Genomic DNA, 18,106 nt, shown 5'->3' with positions numbered 1-18,106 from the left:
TTTAGTTAGGTAGTCCACGAAGGAAAGAAATTTACTTTGTACTTTACTGGAAATTTGTGACAGGAAATTTACATAATTGGCAGGCAGGTTTGAGTGAGGAATGTTTGGTGGCTTTATGTGTTATAAATATGTAATTGTGAAATGATTACTACAAAATTACATTGTGGGTGAAATTGGTTTAGGGCCATTCCCACAGAAATGGATGGCAAATTGACTTTGCAACGACAAAGAAGATTGGGTGGATGGTAAACTTGATAATCAAGGCATCATTACAAATGATTTGTAAATGTGTTTCAGTAAAGGCGAAATGTGCTTCTTAATATAACTTAACAAAAGAATTGTTCTTTCTTCCTGTTTAACCAGGAAATGACCACGGTGTATCGCAACTTCTCAGACATCGTCCCGTGTTTGTGTATAGAGGTATGGATTTATTCAAACGTTTAAGATATGTATAACTGAAGGTCCCATTTTACATGTAGAATAATTTCTTGAGTGTCGGAATCACTAACAAGATCTGTATTTATTGCCCATTGCTGATTACGATAGGGAATGTGGTGGCGAACCACCCTCTAGAACTGACAGTCTTTCCGGTGAAGGTATTCGCACAATGTATTTAGCTAGGGAGTTCCAGCAATTAGCCTCAGCAACAATAAATGAACAGTTATATTTACGTCAGGGAGGTGTGTGCCTTGGAGGAGAACCTGTAGGTTTTTGTGTAGCTGCTGCCCGTGCCCTTGGTGTTAATGGTTCCGGATTTGTGTGGCAGTTTCAGAGTAGCCTAGGTGAGTAAATGCAGTACATTTTGCACACACACACAGACACAGACACAGACACAGACACACACACACACACACACACACACACACACACACACACACACACACACACACACACACACACACACACACACACACACACACACACACACACACTATATAGGGGTAATATATAAGATGCAAGTCAAGTGAGGTGCTTTGACCTGGACGGTGTGTAGGAAGGAACTGCAGATGTTCAGGAGATCAGGTAGGTTTAGGCTGACTGAGCAGAGGTGGACCTGCATGGTGTTGAGCTTCTTAAATGTTCTTGGTGCTGCACTCATCTGGTGAAGTGAAGAATATTTTATTATTCACCTATCTTGTGTCTTGTGGAAAAGCATTAAATGTAAGGAGGTGAGTTTTTCACCACAAGATACCTAACATGGTTGGTCCCTATGAGTATTTGGTCAATGATGATTCCCAGTATATTACTGCTGGGGGAGTGGGCAATGATATTGGCATTGAATATCAAGGGTAGACTGCTTGACTCTTTCTTATTGCTGTGAATGTTATTTGTTCTGAATGTTGCTGGCTGCTTCATTTGTGAGGAATTGTGAATGGAATTGAACTTTATGAAATTGTCATGAACATTCCCCTTCTGATCTTTTGATGGAAGGAGGTTTCTGAATATTATTTATTTGTTCCATGAATAGATTGCTTCTCCTGAAACTTTGATGATTCCAGTATCTCTCTCCTCAATGCAGATTTAAATGAATTGGCCTTGGCATGAACAGTTGGGAGGTCGTGTTGCAGCTATATAAGAAGTTGGCGAGGCCACATCTAGAGTATTGTGTCCAGTTTTGGTCACCATGTTACAGGAAAGATGTTGTCAAGCTTGAAAGGGTTCAGAGAAGATTTAGCAGGATGTTGCCAGGGCTTGAGAGACTGAGCTTTCGGGAGAGGTTGAGCAGGCTGGGGCATTATTCCTTGGAGTGCAGGAGGATGAGGGGTGATGTGATGGCGGTGTACAAAATCATGAGAGGAATAGATGGGGTAAACGCACAGTCGGACAGATTTGGACAGATACATAAGAAGGGTATGTTTTGAAGGATATGGACCAAATGCAATCAGGTGGAACTAGTTTAGATGAACCGTGTTGGTTGGCTTGTTTCCATGCTGGTATCACTCCATGATTCTATGACGCATTGCGATCATTGGTCTATATAAGTCATTCTGCATTCAATTCATTCTATAGACTTGCAAGCTTATTCTTTGCAAAATGTATTTTACATCCAAGTAATGGTACATTAATAAAGAATGATAATGAGAGATAATAAATTATTCTATGTGCATAGATTGTGAATTTGAATGTTCATATTTATTGATATAAATCAACTTTTTTTTTGAGAAAGTGTTTTGAGAGTTGAAAAATGTTTACGAGCTGGCTGTTTACTTTCTTTGTGAAATAACTTCAGTTGCAACTTTAATGTACAATATTTATTTGGGATGGGGAAAGTATTACATTCCGAAGAAATTAAATCCAACTCCCTGTTTAAAGTTGTGCCACCAGCTGTTATGTGGGAAATGTGATTCACTACTGAATTTGCTTACACACGTCCCTTGGTTTTCACAGGTGTGGTCTGCAACTATAGAAGATGCCAGAAGAAGTAAACAGTGCCCCTTTTCAGACGGTGAGTCCGAGCCCTTTTGTCTTTTTATATTCTCAAGTCCTGGCGTTGCTGTACTTTCATTATAACGATCTTATTTATTTATTTAGTCATGTTTTTTAACTTGCTAAGAAGCTTTTTCATTTACTTGCAGCTTTTTTCTTCTTTTTTATTAGAAGCAGCGTACAAAGGTATAAACCACGGCATATGACAATACATTTATTGTACAGCTTCAGTTTTAATCTTTAGCTAAGGTGAAATAAAAAAAGAGAGAAAAAAGCAAGAAAAAGAGAAAGTGAATGTGTAAGAATAGAACCCCTGGACTACCAAATAAGTGTAGTCGAAGCATGACTAAGTAAAAAAAAAGAAAAAAAGCATAAAAAAATAAAAAGACAAAAACAGAATGAAAACCAAAAAGTGATGATATACCTGCTTCTTATCTCTCCCCACCCATCACCCAACCCGTAAATCGGTTTAATTATAAAGATCTTATGTCCAACATTTGTTGCTCCTATTGTGATGTTATATAAATACGCTAAAATATCAGTTCAATGAAACAGAAGGAAAGTGTGTTTGTAGCTTTTCAGAAACCTGACAACGTTACTTCCTGTTTCCTGTTAACAACCCTAATTCACTGATTTGCTCTTTGTGCTGAACAACACGTAATGTTATCAGTGGAATAATGCAATAATATCGTGTGTAGGAAGGACCTGCAGATGCTGATTTACACAGAAGATGGACACAAAATGCTGGAGTAACTCAGCGAGACAGGCAGTATCTCTGGAGAGAAGGAATGGGTGACATTTCGGGATGAGGCCCTTCTTCAGACTGAGTGTCCGGGGAGAGGGAGTCTAGAGATATGGAAGGCAACAGATCAAAGCAGGCAATGATAAGGAAATGTAGAATGGTACTTTGTTAGCTATGGGGAAAGTGACAAGGAGTACAATTAGTACAATTAAACAGAAGGACAGTGAAACATAGGAGAACTAGGGTAGGAACAATAATATTTGTCTGAAAGTAAGTCCCATTCATTATGGGGGGGCCCAGGTTGGGTTGGATTAACCGCCTTTCATCAGTGAGAGAGTAATATCTATCTCGGCCTCCATGTGCACCTAACTAAAGCTGTTATCTCTCTGTATTCTTGAGCAAACCTCAAACACACCCATGAATGAATAATGACCCAACAATTAGTCATCTATTCAGTGTCAGCTCGATATTAGTCAAGGCTGAAAACTAATCGGTGGATGGCTGGGAATATCACTGTTTTCTTGGAGACCAGCGACTGCAAACATAACAAACTGCTGGAGGAACCTGGTGGTAGTGACTCGAAACTGACGGCTTTGTGGCCAGGTTTGCAGATGATACGAAGATAGGTGGAGGGGCAGGTGGTGTAGAGGAAGCAGGAGTCTGCAGAAGGACTTGGACAGATTGGGAGAGTGGGCAGAGAAGTGGCAGATGGAATACAGCGTGGCAAAGTGTGCAGTCATGCATATTAGTAATAGGAATAAAGGCTGAGGCTATTTTCTAAATGGTGAGAGGATTCGGAAGTTGGAGGTGCAAAGGGACTTGGCAGTGCTGGTGCAGGATTCCCAAAACATTAACTTCCAGTCAGAGGGTGGTGAATCTGTGGAATGTTTGCCACAGACGGCTGTGGAAGCTGTCATTGGGTATTTTTAAAGCGGAGATTGACAAGCTCTAGATTAATAAGGGTGTCAAAAGTTACAGGAAGAAGAATAGAGCTGAGAGGGAAAGATAGATCAGCCATGATTGAATGGTGGAGTAGACTTGATGGGCTGAATGGCCTACTTATGACATGAGCTGATGAGATTTCAACTAGCCTTTTGCCTCCACAGATGCTGCTTGACCCACTGAGTTTCTCCAGCAGTTGCTTTTTCCTTGTTAGTTTTGGATTTCAGCTCTGGCACAGTTGTGTCTATCCATTTTCACCATCCAGGCCATGTTAAAATGGTGAATCTTTGTTTGAGTGGGGAAACTATTCCTAGTTTCCCAACAAATCGTCAAACATTTCTCAATCAAAATCAAATGATCTTGTCATTATCACGTTGCTCTTTATGGGAGCTTGTTGTTTGCAGAATGATCTTAATGTTATATCAATGGCTGCACTTTATCACACAAACTTCAATAGGCTGTCCAAAGTTTAAGGCGTTTCTTTAAATTGCCATGGTATAAGCACCACCTGTTGATATGTTTATAGTTACTCTCAATATCTAACAAGATGTATGTTTGCTCTAAGCAAAACTATCAGATGGAGACGCAAGAAACTGCAGATGTTGGAATATCAAGCAAAGTACAAAGTGCTGGAGGAACTCTGTGGGCCGGGCAGCATCTGTGGAGGAAATGGACAGGCAATTAAACTATTAAACAGGCAATCAGGCTATTAAACTCGCCAACATACGGACTCTGAACTGTAACAGCCTATTGCATTTTATCTGCTTTTTTATGTGTATATTGAGCTAAACTGTTCTGTATTTTTGCTTACAATATTCTGTTGTGCTGCAGCAAGCAAGGATTTGATTGTCCTATCTGGGACACATGACAATAAAATCTCTTGACTTGACGACTTGAGGCAACGTTTCGGGTTGGGACGAGTCTGAAGAAAGGTCCCAACCTGAAATGTCACCTGTTCATTCCCTCCACAGCTGCTGCCTGACCCACTGAGTTCCTCCAGCACATTGTGTTTCGCATCTGATGCGTGCAAAGTTTATTTTACCTTTTGCTCACTCTGTTAAATTGTTCCAGCAGCAGAATTTCAAGGAAATGTTTGGAGGCTGAGCAGATTGGCCGTGGAGTACAAGGGGAAAGCACTTCAGTGGACACTTTCCTCCCCGTGCAACATGTCGGGGGAGATCATGCTGTGCTCCAAGTCAGGAGATGGTGAATTTTGTCATGAAATCCCTCACTCCAGGCGGAACTTTCAAGTCAATGTAAGTCTTTTGTTTCATCATTAACTCTTTTTCTTCTGCTCTTCCTCAGGAGTGAGGATGACTTGCATCCACTCTGGTTTAGTTTAGTTTAGAGGTACAGCACAGAACCAGGCCCTTCGGCCCGTGTCCGCACCGATCAACAATCACCCCGCCCGCACACTAACACTATCCTACACGCACTAGGGACAATTTACAATTTTTACCAAAGCCAATTAGCCTCCAAGCCTGCACAGCTTTGGAGTGTGGGAGGAAACCGGAACACCCAGAGAAAACCCATGTAGCTCACGGGGAGAATGTGCAAACTCCGTACAGACAGCACCCGTGGTCAGGATCGAACCCGGGTCTCTGGTGCTGTGAGGCAGCAACTCTACCTCTGCTCCACCGTGCCACCCTTTTATAGGTTTTATAGGTTCTGAGATGTCTGACGAGGCCAACACGGAAACAGAGAGGACAGAGCGAGCCAGTCGTTTGTGAGTTGGTCTTTTATTTGACTGGACAGCACGCAAACAAAAGCTTTTCTCTGTACCTCGGCACACGTGACAATAATAAACTTAACCACGCATGACTTCAGTTTGTCCCGATGCATGGACATAGTTGTAAAGACGCCCTGAATATTCCTATAACATTTAAAGTGGAGCTTATAGCTAGTCAGCTGTTTCATCAAATGATAGAGATTAGGACCATTGAAGAAATGTTTACACAGGGCAAATTCCTTTTCAGATAAAATAAAAAATCTGGAAGGTAAATTATCATTACAAGGCTCATAAACCATTGAAACGTATTAATGAAATGTCTTATTCAAAAATGGTGCTGATTCATAGTCTTAATGGATATTAGAACTTAACCATGGTGGGATCTCTTCTATCACCAGAAATAAGTATATAGAAAATGTATGTATGCAAGAAGCAATGGATTGGTTCTTGGCGTGTGGGGTGGAACTGCAGATGGTGTTTTTCACCGAAGATGGACACAAAATGCTGGAGTAATTCAGTGTGTCAAGCAGCATCTTTGGAGAAAAGGAATAGGTGATGTTTTGGGTCGAGACCCTTCTTTAGACGACTTGTGCCCGCAATTCCGAATGGGAATGCTGGTGTTTACCCGTTAGGTAAGTCTAGAACCTCCACAGGGACACCAGCAGCAGAGACCAATCTGGCTGAGACTCCCCGACATTTATTCTGGGGAGTCAATTCGCGGATACTGTGTCTGGTTAGATCTGCCACCGGATTCTTAACCAGGAGTATTGTAATGCTTCGGTTTAGGAGGCAGAGGGTCAGCTACAATTATTCCAAATTATTTCATGTTTTTACTTCTTTATTTACTTTTTTTGTTAACTATTAAAATATTTAGTAATTTTCCAGGTTGGGTTAGAATGGGCACATGGAAAAGCAGGCACTTGTTCCCATGGAGGCTAGTGCTGTGATCCAGTATATTTGATTAAGGCAAACCTATAAAATTGATCTATTCACTGTTCTATTGCAGGTACCATTGAGGCAACTCTCTCATGGGGATAGTACATGTTTTGATTGTTATCTATTGATCTGAAAACATATTGGAGTAAGAATTGATCAGGCTATAGTAAAATAAGACCGGAGAGAGTGTTATAGTGAAGATTATTAGGTAATAGTGCTATTGCTGTTGAAAGTAAAATCTGTACTGATGCTCATACTTTATTGGTAGCCACCGGCCCATCATAATCAATATTAATATTGATCTGGATATTTATTGCTGGAATGATCACAAATATTTGCACTCACTGCTAAGCGTGAACAAAATGCAATAGATTTTCAAATGCTTGTCAAAGTCAAAAGATTTACTTTATCCATTTTCTCCTCAATCCAGAAACTGAGCGAGTTCAAAAGTGTGGATCCGCACCCCTCCCTCTGTGTAAAGGTAATGTTTCTATTGGACATCTGATAAGGAAAGAACTACAAATAGATAGAAGTATTTTAAACAGTATATTGCCATTGGTAGACTAAGTGTTGATGTGTGCGAGTGATATAGGCATATTGTGTTGGAAATGACTTAAATACAAGAAGGCAAATGTTCAAAGCTTGTCTGACTATGTTGACTCTTACACAAATAATTTGATAGGAGTCTCTCTTGCAACCCACTCATTGCCCTTTCCCACGCCTCCTACTCTGTATGCTCTGTTCTGGGCTGGAGATTCTTGATTAGTACGGGTGTCGGGGGTTATGGGGAGAATGTTGTTGACAGGGAAAGATAGATCAGCCAAGATTGAATGGCAGAGTAGACGATGGGCCCAAATGGCCTTATTCTGCTCCTAGTACTTATGAAGTGATCATTTGACTTGTCCTCATGCTCTGCGGACAAAGCTGAATAAAATTGCATTTGTAATTTGTAAAACAAATTTCAAAAACGTGCGGGTTTGTAAGTAAATTGGCTTCTGTAAATTGTCCCTAGTGCGTAGGATAGATCTAGTGTATAGGTGATCATTGGTCAGCACGGACTTGGTGGGCCGAAGGGTCTGTGTCCATATTGTGTCTCTAAAACTAATTTACAACAAAAAGCCTTTCATGTGTATGTAACACTACAGGTAGTAGTAGAAACCTAGAAAATAGGTGCAGGAGTAGGCCATTCGGCCCTTTGAGCCTGCACCGCCATTCAATATGATCATGGCTGATCATCCAACTCAGTATCCTGTACCTGCCTTCTCTCTATAACCCCTGATCCCTATAGCCACAAGGGCCACATCTAACTCCCTCTTAAATATAGTCAATGAACTGGCCTCAACTACCTTCTGTGGCAGAGAATTCCAGAGATTCACCAGTGAGGGTATCTACAGTGAGGGTATCTACAGTGGATAAAACCAGTGGGATTGCAGTAATCACACTGAAATATTGTTATAAATGTGTCTCGAAGATTGTGGATGAAGGGTATGTTTTTTACACAGAAGGTGGTGGTTATCTTTTGGCATTTGGACAGGTATTGGAAAGGAAAAGCATTGAAGAATATTAGCCTATTGTAAGCAAATGGGATTAATATACAAGGGCAACACTATTAGATAGGGTATATTTCTGTGCTGTTGATTTTATGCTGATTTTACACAATAGAATCCGTAAAGTTTCATGGATGCATCAGATTTATCCTCCACTATTCAAGGAGCACTGTGTCCTTTTTTGATTCCTTTACTGTGTTGACGTTTCAATCGCCATTGCGCTCGCGCTACATCATTGGATATGTACATTACAGATTACATAGATTTTAATGGGATTCAAATAATATCCACGGCCTGGATGAATGACATCACTAATGATAGCAAAATATAGGGGTGTCACAGTGGAGGTAGAGTTGCTGCCTCACAGTGCCAGAGACCCGTTTCGATCTTGATTATGGGTGCTGCCTGTACGGAGTTTATACATTCTTGTAAACAACTATCATATCTTCCTCCACCAGTCCTGGCAGTGCATTCCAGCCACCCACCCACCACACTCTGTGTAAAAAGATTTGCCTGACATATCATCCTTAAACTTTGTGCACTCTCTAGGCAAGTGCCCCTGGGATGTTGTCTTACAATATTAAACGTGAATCTAAAAACGTGAATCTATTGGTGGCAGAGAGTATGTTTTTGTAGAAGGAACACCTTCTTAATTAAGTATTATGCAATTTTAAATAGTGAAAATCTTCTTGCGTTCATGACACTTCCATGAACCGGTATTTGTTTATCGTGGTGGTTGCCATGGAAAGAACAAAATACCTTAGGATGTACCTGCTCTTTGAATGCCCAAGGGAAATTGTAAAGGTAAAGCAACTACATACCAGAGACATATTACTTCAAGGGTAGTTTAGACTTTGGAGATACTGTGTGGAAACAGGCCCTTCAGCTCACCGAGTCCACACCGACCAGCGATCCTCGCACGCTAGTACTATCCTACATATGAGGGACAATTTACACATTTACCAAAGCCAATTAACCTACAAACCTGTACGTCTTTGGAGTGTGGGAGGAAACTGGAAAACCCCGAGAAAACCCACGTGGTCACAGGGAGAACGTACAAACTTCGTACAGAGTTTTCATATGAAGAAAGGCTGGATAGACTCGGTTTGTACTCGCTAGAATTTAGAAGATTGAGGGGGGATCTTATAGAAACGTACAAAATTCTTAAGGGGTTGGACAGGCTAGATGCAGGAAGATTGTTCCCGATGTTGGGGAAGTCCAGAACAAGGGGTCACAGTTTAAGGATAAGGGGGAAATCTTTTAGGACCGAGATGAGGAAAACATTTTTCACACAGAGAGTGGTGAATCTCTGGAATTCTCTGCCACAGAAGGTAGTTGAGGCCAGTTCATTGGCTATATTTAAGAGGGAGTTAGATGTGGCCCTTGTGGCTAAAGGGATCAGGGGGTATGGAGAGAAGGCAGGTACAGGATACTGAGTTGGATGATGAGCCATGATCATATTGCAGGCTCGAAGGGCTGAATGGCCTACTCCTGCACCTATTTTCTATGTTTCTATGTTTCTATGACAGCACCCGTAGTCAGTATCGAACCTGGGTCTCTGGCTCTGCAGCGCAACAACTCTACCACTGCGCTATTGTGCCAACCCTAAGTTAGAGTTAGAGAGACCAGTAAATATCCAGTAAACATCTCGTGCTTTTAAAGTGTGTTTGATGATTTTCTTCTTCTGAAATTTTTTTTTTCCTTTACTTAGATTATCTCTGGGGAGCATGTCAATCTTAGTTGTCCTTTTGATGGTGGTGAGTATTATAGTCTTTCAATCGCAGAAACTCTGACTGAATATTAATAATTTCAATTTACAATGGCATGAAAGATGTTGATTGCCGTTTTAAGTGCAGAAACAAAGAACTGCAGATGCTGATTTATGAAAAAAGGCAAAGTACTGGAGTAACTCGGTGGGTCAGGCAGCATCACCGGAGAACATAGATAGGTGACGTTTTGGGTCGAAACTCTTCTTCAGACTGCCTTGTCGAAAGTGTACTGCGCTGATGGCACTGAACAATTGAGACTCAGAGCAGTGAATTAATTTGTGGGTCAGGCAGCATCTCTGGAGAAAAAGTTTGGGTGACGTCTTGGCAACTCAGTCCTGACCCGAACTGAGTTACTCCAGCACTTTGTGTAAACCAGCATCTGCAGTTCTTTGTTTCTGCAAGAACTAATTTGTGGCCTCTATTTCTCTTTTGGTATTTGAATTTCCAGTTTGATTTTCGTCCAGCTCAGTTTTAATTAGTGTAAAATTATGACTTTATCATTCACACTTCCTTGGTGGCTTTGTGCCTTCATTATTTTCTTTCATCAGTCTTTATTTTCAAGCCAAGCCAAGGCAAGTTGAGTTTATTGTCATCTGCACAAGTAGGTGAGGTACAGGAACAATGAAAATCTTGTTTGCAGCAGCGTCACGCTCACATAGACTCAGAAAAAAACACATTAATTACACAAAATTCTTCGATAGGAAACAGAAAGAAGACTATGCAAAAGCCGAGGCATTAGTGAAAATCACAAATAGAAAAAACATGTTTATGGTAGAGTAAATAGAGGTGTTCCATATTTGAGGTAAGATTAGGGTTAGGATTGTGCAGGTTGCTTCAAGAACTTGATGGTTGCATGAAAGTGGTGATCCTGAACCAAGTGATGTATGACTTTTGGCTTCTGTATCTACTACTGATGACAACAGCGAGAAGACTACACAACCTGGATGGTGGGGATCCTTGATAACTGACGATGCCTTCTGTTGATGGTGGAGAGGTCTGTGTCCATGATTGCCCAGGCTGAGACCACCACTCTCCTCAGCCTATCATATTCCTGTGTGTTGGAATCTCCCTGCCAGGCCATGATCTAACCAGCCAGGATACTTTCTACTGTACATCTGTGGAAGTTTGTTGGAGAATTTGGTGGCATGCCTATCTACTTAAACTTAGGGGGCAGCACGGTGATGCAGCAGTAGAGTTGCTGCCTTACAGTGCCAGAGACCCGGGTTCAATCCTGACTACAGGTGCTTGTCTGTATGGAGTTTGTAGTTTCTCCCCGTGACCTGCGTGGGTTTTCTCCAGGTGCTCTGGTTTCCTTCCACACTCCAAAGACGTACAAGTTTGTAGGTTAATTGGCTTGGTATAATTGTAAATTTTCCCTAGTGCGTGTAGAACTAGCTTTAGTGTGCGGGGATCACTGGTCGGCGCGAACTCGGTGGGCCGAAGGGCCTGTTTCTGCGCTGTAATCTCTAAACAAAACTAAATTAATCGAGAGGCATCTAGATTGCATCTACGTGCTAGTCCCAGGAGAGTTCATCTGCAATGGTAACACCCAGGAAATTGAAGCTGATACCTTTCTCCACCTCTGACACACCATTTAACACGTGGTCTTCCAACATGGCCTTTGTGAAGTAAATGCTGAGCTCCCTGGTCGTGTTGAGTGAGAGGGTGATGTTGTGGCACCGCCTACTGCCGTTCTATCTCTCGCCCGAATGGCAATTCCAATGTAGAGGAATACAAGATTGCGTAGAGTGATGGACACAGCCTGGTCCATCACAAGCACAAGCCTTCCCACCATCAAAAGCACCTACATGAGGCGCTCATGCAAACTCCACACAGACAACGCCCGAGGTCAGGATTGAACCCTGGTCCCAGGAGCTGTGAGGCAGCAGCTCTACCAGCTGAGCCACTGTGCCACCCATACCTGTGTAAAGAGAGCAGTAACAAGGGAGTCTGCGATGCTCATGTAATAATGAGAGCCGACCTACTCCTAGGGTCAGTAACTGTCATAAATAGCGATCACTATCTGTTAGATTAATGGACTGATTGTTGTTTAAATCTGAATGATTTTAGATGTCTCATCCCTGTGGAATGTGGAGTCAAAATTGAAGAGGAGCAATGTTGTTATGACAATACATCATGCAATAAATCATATGTTCTCGATCTGCATTATGGAAGGAAACAAATGTGAGCATTTCCTGCAGAAAATAAAACAGGTAAGCTAAGTTTGCAATGGGCAGTGCTGCCCATAAGCTGTTCAATCAACTTATTGTTCAATTGAGCTTGGTTGAGTCTGGCTTTGTAACACTGAAGTCATCAGCAAAGGTCAGGCAGCGGTTACAATTGCAAAAAAAACAAAATGCTATAGGAACTCAGTGGGTCAGGCAGCATCTGTGGAGAGAATGGACAGATGACATTTCAGATTGAGACCCTTCTTCATACTGGGATGCTCCATTAGAACCCTCTCCTTCACAGGGCACAGATTATGTTCGGAAGTCCAGTCTTAAGAAGTGTGCTGACCCAATACGTCCTCTGTCCATTCCCACCACAGATGCTACCTGACCTGCTGAGTTCCACCTGCACTTTGCTTAAGTCTTTGAAGTCCCCTATTTCTGAGTTCCTGCAGCACTCCTCCTGTAACTGCAACCTCTTGTGGCTCCAAGAAACGGAAGAGATTGTGTCGGCCTATAAGCAGTTGTCACGGCCGAGAGGGATAGAATATTGAGAATTTGTGGGTTATTAGGCAGACACTGGGGCTTACATCTCAGCAACCTAGCATTATTGCCATGGTGCAAATGGACACAGACTGATTGTCAAAGGCTGACATTTTACCCCTAGAGAACAGGCTAATCAAGCCATTTGCCAGAATGAATAACACTCAACCTAGTCAATATATTTGTGCTGTAATGTATGTGTAGGTAATTGTTCTTCTTAGGTATATTTAGTTTATTGTCACATGTACCGACGTACAATGAAAGTTTTTTGTTGCAAGCTAACTGGTATCAGCAGAAGTCTATACATGATTACAAGCGAGCCGTCCACAGTGTACAGATACATGATAACGGGAATAACGCTTAGTGCAAGGTAAAGTCCATTTGAAGATAGTCCGAGGGTCTCCAATGAAGTAGATAGTAGCTCAGGACCACTCTTTAGTTCTTGATAGAATGGTTCAGTTGCTTGATAACAGCTGAGAAGAAACTGTCCCTTAATCTTGAGGAGCCACTGGGACTATGTTGGTGAATTGTTCCAACATTTGTTGAATATTGCTGAATAAAATGTTTGAAATTATTGACGTTATTGAAATCAGATTCTTAGTCGCTGGTACTAATATCTATCATTGCTTTGTCTATTCCTTTCCTGGTTGGTAGAAACATGTTTTTAACAGACAATGAAACTTGGTTAGAGTGGATGTGGAGAGGATGTTTCCACTAGTGGGAGAGTCTCGGACTAGAGGTCATACAGTACCCTTAAAGCCCTGTCCCACTGTACGAGTTCATTCAAGAGCTCTCCCGAATTAAAAAAAAATCAAACTCGTGGAAGCACGTAGAATGTACGTAGCGGGTACGTCGGAGCTTGGGACGTCTGTTAGCGGCTCGTAACGCTAACGGCAGGTACTTGGGAAACACGGTAAGCTCGGCAAGACTCGTGAAGATTTTTCAACATGTTGAAAAATGTCCACGAGAGCCCCAAGTACCTACGAGCGGCCATTACCGTAAATCTCCGAGTTCGAATCAGGGCAAACTCGGGAGAACTCTTGAATGAACGCGTACAGTGGAACAGGGCTATCAGAATTAAAGGACTATCTTTTAGGAAGGAGATGAGGAGAAATGTCTTCAGTCAGAGGGTGGTGAATCTGTGGAATTCTTTACCACAGAAGGTTGGAGAAGCCAAGTCAGGGGATATTTTTAAGGCAGAGATTGATAGATTTTAGATTAGTGCAGTTGTCAGAGGTTATGGGGAGAAGACAAGAGAATGGGGTTAGGAGGGTGTGATAGATCAGCCATGATTGAATGGCACAGTAGACTTGATGGGCCGAATGGCCTAATTCTGCTCCTATCATTTATGGCCTCATGCCAATGATTTGTGTTAAAACTCTATGTGAAACAGTGGTGAGTTTGGTCATTCTTAACATTGTTCTTGCTGCGAGCCACACTACAGCAAATAATTATGCTGAGAATTTGGCTTAAATTACTATTTGCTTTCAGCAAGGACATATTGATAGCAAGTGGAAAAAAAGGGCAATGTTGTTTGAAGTAGGATTAGATCATAATACATCAAGGAATATGTATCAGGATGACTGTGTTTTTTGAGGCCATAAAGCTGATAATGGATGTCGAAGGTGGAAGGACAAATTTTGAATAAAATACTGCATTTAAAAATTGTTAAACATAAGTGAACAATCATGCGCTTTTTGATGTATAAATCGTTTGATAAGTTATTTTCAGTATATTTGTCCTTGTGGCTTTTGTTAATCACATTTTTCTTTTACATTTAATAAAGGTTAGCCAGCACATGAAGCAAATTGATCTAATTTCACAGGATTGCCTTCAGGTTAGTTCCTTTGCTCACCTGAATTTTTCTTAAAGCCTACCCGAAACATGATAAAGGTGACTCGAGTCCTGTTTAACGAATCTGCTCGAATTCTTTGAGGAAGTAACAACCCGGGTGGATAAAGGGGAACCGGTGGATGTGGTATACTTGGACTTCCAAAAGGCTTTTGACAAGGTGCCACATAAGAGACTATTGCTAAAAATAAAAAATTATGGGATTGGGGGTAATATATTAGCATGGGTAGAGGATTGGCTAACAAATAGGAAGCAGAGAGTGGGGATAAATGGTTCATACTCGGGATGGCAACCGGTAACTAGCGGGGTTCCGCAAGGGTCGGTGCTGGGACCCCAGTTGTTCACAATTTATATAAATGATTTGGAGGAGGGAACCAAGTGTAATATATCAAAATTTGCGGACGATACAAAAATGGGAGGAAAAGTAGGGGATGAGGAGGATAGGAAGAGTCTGCAAAAGGATATAGATAAGCTAGGTGAGTGGGCAACAACTTGGCAGATGAAATTTAATACTAATAAATGTGAAGTCATTCACTTTGGGAAAAAAAATGATAGGGCAAGTTATTTTCTAAATGAGGAGGAGCTGCGTTGTAATGCAACGCAAAGGGATCTAGGGGTATTAGTACATGAATCACTAAAAGTTAGTATGCAGGTGCAGCAAGCAATCAGGAAGGCCAATGGAGTTTTGGCCTTTATTGCTAGGGGGATTGAGTATAAAAACACGGAGGTCTTGCTGCAGCTGTACACAGTATTAGTGAGACCACATTTGGAATACTGTGTACAGTTCGAGGGTCCATACTTAAGAAAGGATGTACTAGCCCTGGAGGCAGTGCAGCGAAGGTTTACAAGATTAATTCCTGCAATGAGGGGATTGACATATGAGGAAAGGTTAAGTAGGCTGGAACTCTACTCTTTGGAGTTTAGAAGAATGAGAGGCGATCTCCTTGAAACATATAAGATCGTGAGGGGCCTTGATCGGGTGGATGCACCGAGGATGTTCCCAATGATCGGGGAAACTAGAACTAGGGGACATAGTTGCAGAATAAGAGGGGGCTCTTTTAAAACTGAGATGAGGAAGAACTTCTTCACCCAGAGGGTGGTTAATTTATGGAATTCACTGCCCCAGGGAGCAGTGGAAGCAGAAACGTTAAATATATTTAAGTCTAAAATAGATGTTTTTTTAGCTGCCAAGGGGATAAGGGGCTACGGGGAGAGGGCAGGGATATGGACCTAGGTATGGTTAGTATAGTAAGACCTGAGTGATCTCCTGGACAAGTGTCGATCGCCTGGATTGGGGTCGGAGAGGAATTTCCCGGATTTTTTTTCCCGAATTGGACCTGGGTTTTTATCCGTTTTTTTGCCTCCCCCAGGAGATCACGCGGTTCTTGGGGTGGAGAGGGGTGATAGCGGTATAAAGGGGAGGGTAGTGTCTTGTGTTCTGTGTCTTGTGTCTACTGTTTGTGGGTAAGTGTGTCTGTTTAGTGTTCAGCCATGAGCGAATGGCGGTGCGGGCTCGACGGACCTGGTGGTCTACTCTCGCACCTACTTTCTATGTTTAGGATGCATCGTAAAGAACTGAATCCTCCAGGTCCTACAGACATAGAAGATTCCTTAAGCAAAATATAAAGTGCTGGAGAAACTCCAGAAGTTAGGCAGCATCTGTGGACGGAATGGACAGGCAACGTTTTGGGTCGGGGAAATGTCCAGTCTAATTTCCAGAGCGATGTATAGTGGTTGTGTTATATTGTAAGCACATTTTCAGTCACTTAATGCTTCAGTAGAACACACCAACATTTGAAATTTAGGAATCTGATTTTAATGATTGTGCCAAAATTGCGTTAAATGAGAACGTAAAATACAATTCTTTCCCAGTTTTAAAACGTTACTCTCAGCTTCAACACTGGCCATCCCCTGGGCTTTTCCACTATAGGAGGAGTCAGATTTATGTTACACCTTATCATGCACTCGGAAAATACCAAATGATGTAGTGATGATCTTTTGAAAGGTATACACTGTTAGCCCAATATGAGGGCTAATTTTATACATAATCTGATTTCACTAATAGCATTGTTGATGCCGGCCAGATTAGGCTCTGGCGATCTTGCTGCTCTCAGAAGGAAACATGGAAGTCCATGTCCCATTTTAACATCAGAATCCAAAATGTTTGGCTTTACTGTGTGGTATGGAATAATTTGCCAAGAGAACATTTATCAGCTCACAGATGCCTGATCCAAACTCATCTGTATCTTTCAGATCTGGCGATCCGATGTGAAATTCTCACCCCGGATCACTGTGTGCCCCTTTGAGATGTGTAAGTGTTGTCTGATTTATTAATAACATGATTTTATTGCAATATGTAAGTTCAGAAAATGTCACTGCTGGCAGCATTGTGCATGTGCATGAGTTAGATTTACAGTATATACCACTGATACTGTTCCTGTCTTGCAATTCTACTCAGCTCATTGCACTGGCCAGCTCCCCTAGCGTTGAAGTGAGGGCAATGCTGGTCAGGAGGTTAGAGGTTATAGTGGAACCCATTCTGCTGATGCTGGTCCAGATTGCATGAATGATATCCCATTTTAAAATGCTTAATCCGTTCTGAGTCTAGCCCATTTGGATCAATAATCATGCCACACTATACAGTGGAGAATATCCCTTCTACGAAGACACGACTTGGTATCTATGAAGATTATAAGATGGTAACTATTAAGGACATCAGCGTTTTTGACAGTTATGTTGTTGAGGAGTAGGTTTCTCCCTCATGGCGGCTCTTTCACCATTTTTGTATCCAGTCTGTCTTCAACAGTTTTTGGGACTCAGTCAGCTGTGATTAAGCTAATTCAATCTTTTTTTTAATCCCCCCTCTATCTGATCTAAAAATTTACAACCAGGAATGTTAATTTTCCATTAAGTTTCCATCCCTGGCCATAGTTCTCTCAGACAATGATAATGTTGCACTGTAGCCTCAACTTGTCTGGTTTATTCCTAATACTCCTTACATGTAGAGGTATGTCATTAAACAATGTTAAGAATTTCCAGGAGCATTCCACATTGTACATCACTGTGTCACCACCTCTACTCAAACTTTCCTGCCAGTGGGATCGGATGAACCCTGACTATCAACGGATGAGTCCATGATGAAAGGAATAGATTGGGTAGATGCACAAAGTGTCTTGTCCAGAGTAGGGGAACCGAGGACCAAAGGGCATGGGTTCAAGGTGAAGGGGAAAATATTTAATAGGAATCTGAGAAGTAACTTTTTCACACAAAGGGTGGTGGGTGTATGGAACAAGCTGCCAGTGGAGGTAGTTGAGGCTGGGACTATCCCATCGTTTAAGAAACAGTTAGACAGGTACATGGATAGGACAAGTTTGGAGGGATATGGACCAAGTGCAGGCAAGTGGGACTAGTCTTGCTGGGACATTGTTGGCCGGTGTGGGGGAGTTGGGCCG

General features: G+C 41.9%; 2 protein-coding genes across 6 annotated transcripts in view; both read left to right on the top strand.

Annotated features, from left to right (window-relative positions):
* il17rc (interleukin 17 receptor C) overlaps window positions 1–18,106 on the top strand; it is a 55,829-nt gene that overhangs the window by 29,145 nt on the left and 8,578 nt on the right. For 3 of the 5 annotated variants that reach the window (XM_033037155.1, XM_033037154.1, XM_033037152.1), the window contains exons 9-16: window positions 364–420; window positions 2,389–2,446; window positions 5,183–5,367; window positions 7,207–7,257; window positions 10,035–10,080; window positions 12,163–12,305; window positions 14,590–14,640; window positions 16,908–16,965. In XM_033037155.1, coding sequence (XP_032893046.1) covers window positions 364–420; window positions 2,389–2,446; window positions 5,183–5,367; window positions 7,207–7,257; window positions 10,035–10,080; window positions 12,163–12,305; window positions 14,590–14,640; window positions 16,908–16,965 — 649 coding nt within the window. The remainder of the gene's footprint in view (window positions 1–363; window positions 421–2,388; window positions 2,447–5,182; window positions 5,368–7,206; window positions 7,258–10,034; window positions 10,081–12,162; window positions 12,306–14,589; window positions 14,641–16,907; window positions 16,966–18,106) is intronic. The other 2 variants (XM_033037156.1, XM_033037153.1) reach the window with 2 other exon arrangements.
* The window catches only part of creld1 (cysteine rich with EGF like domains 1), a 52,536-nt gene continuing 45,740 nt past the window's right edge, over window positions 11,311–18,106 (top strand). Inside the window, exon 1 of the mRNA XM_033037158.1 lies at window positions 11,311–11,315. The gene's annotated coding sequence lies outside the window, so the exon portion shown is untranslated. The remainder of the gene's footprint in view (window positions 11,316–18,106) is intronic.

The sequence above is a fragment of the Amblyraja radiata genome, chromosome 18 (assembly GCF_010909765.2).
Source record: "Amblyraja radiata isolate CabotCenter1 chromosome 18, sAmbRad1.1.pri, whole genome shotgun sequence".
Lineage (NCBI taxonomy): Eukaryota > Metazoa > Chordata > Chondrichthyes > Rajiformes > Rajidae > Amblyraja > Amblyraja radiata.
Note: the sequence above shows the minus strand (reverse complement) of the source record. Positions and strands in the feature narration are given on the sequence as shown.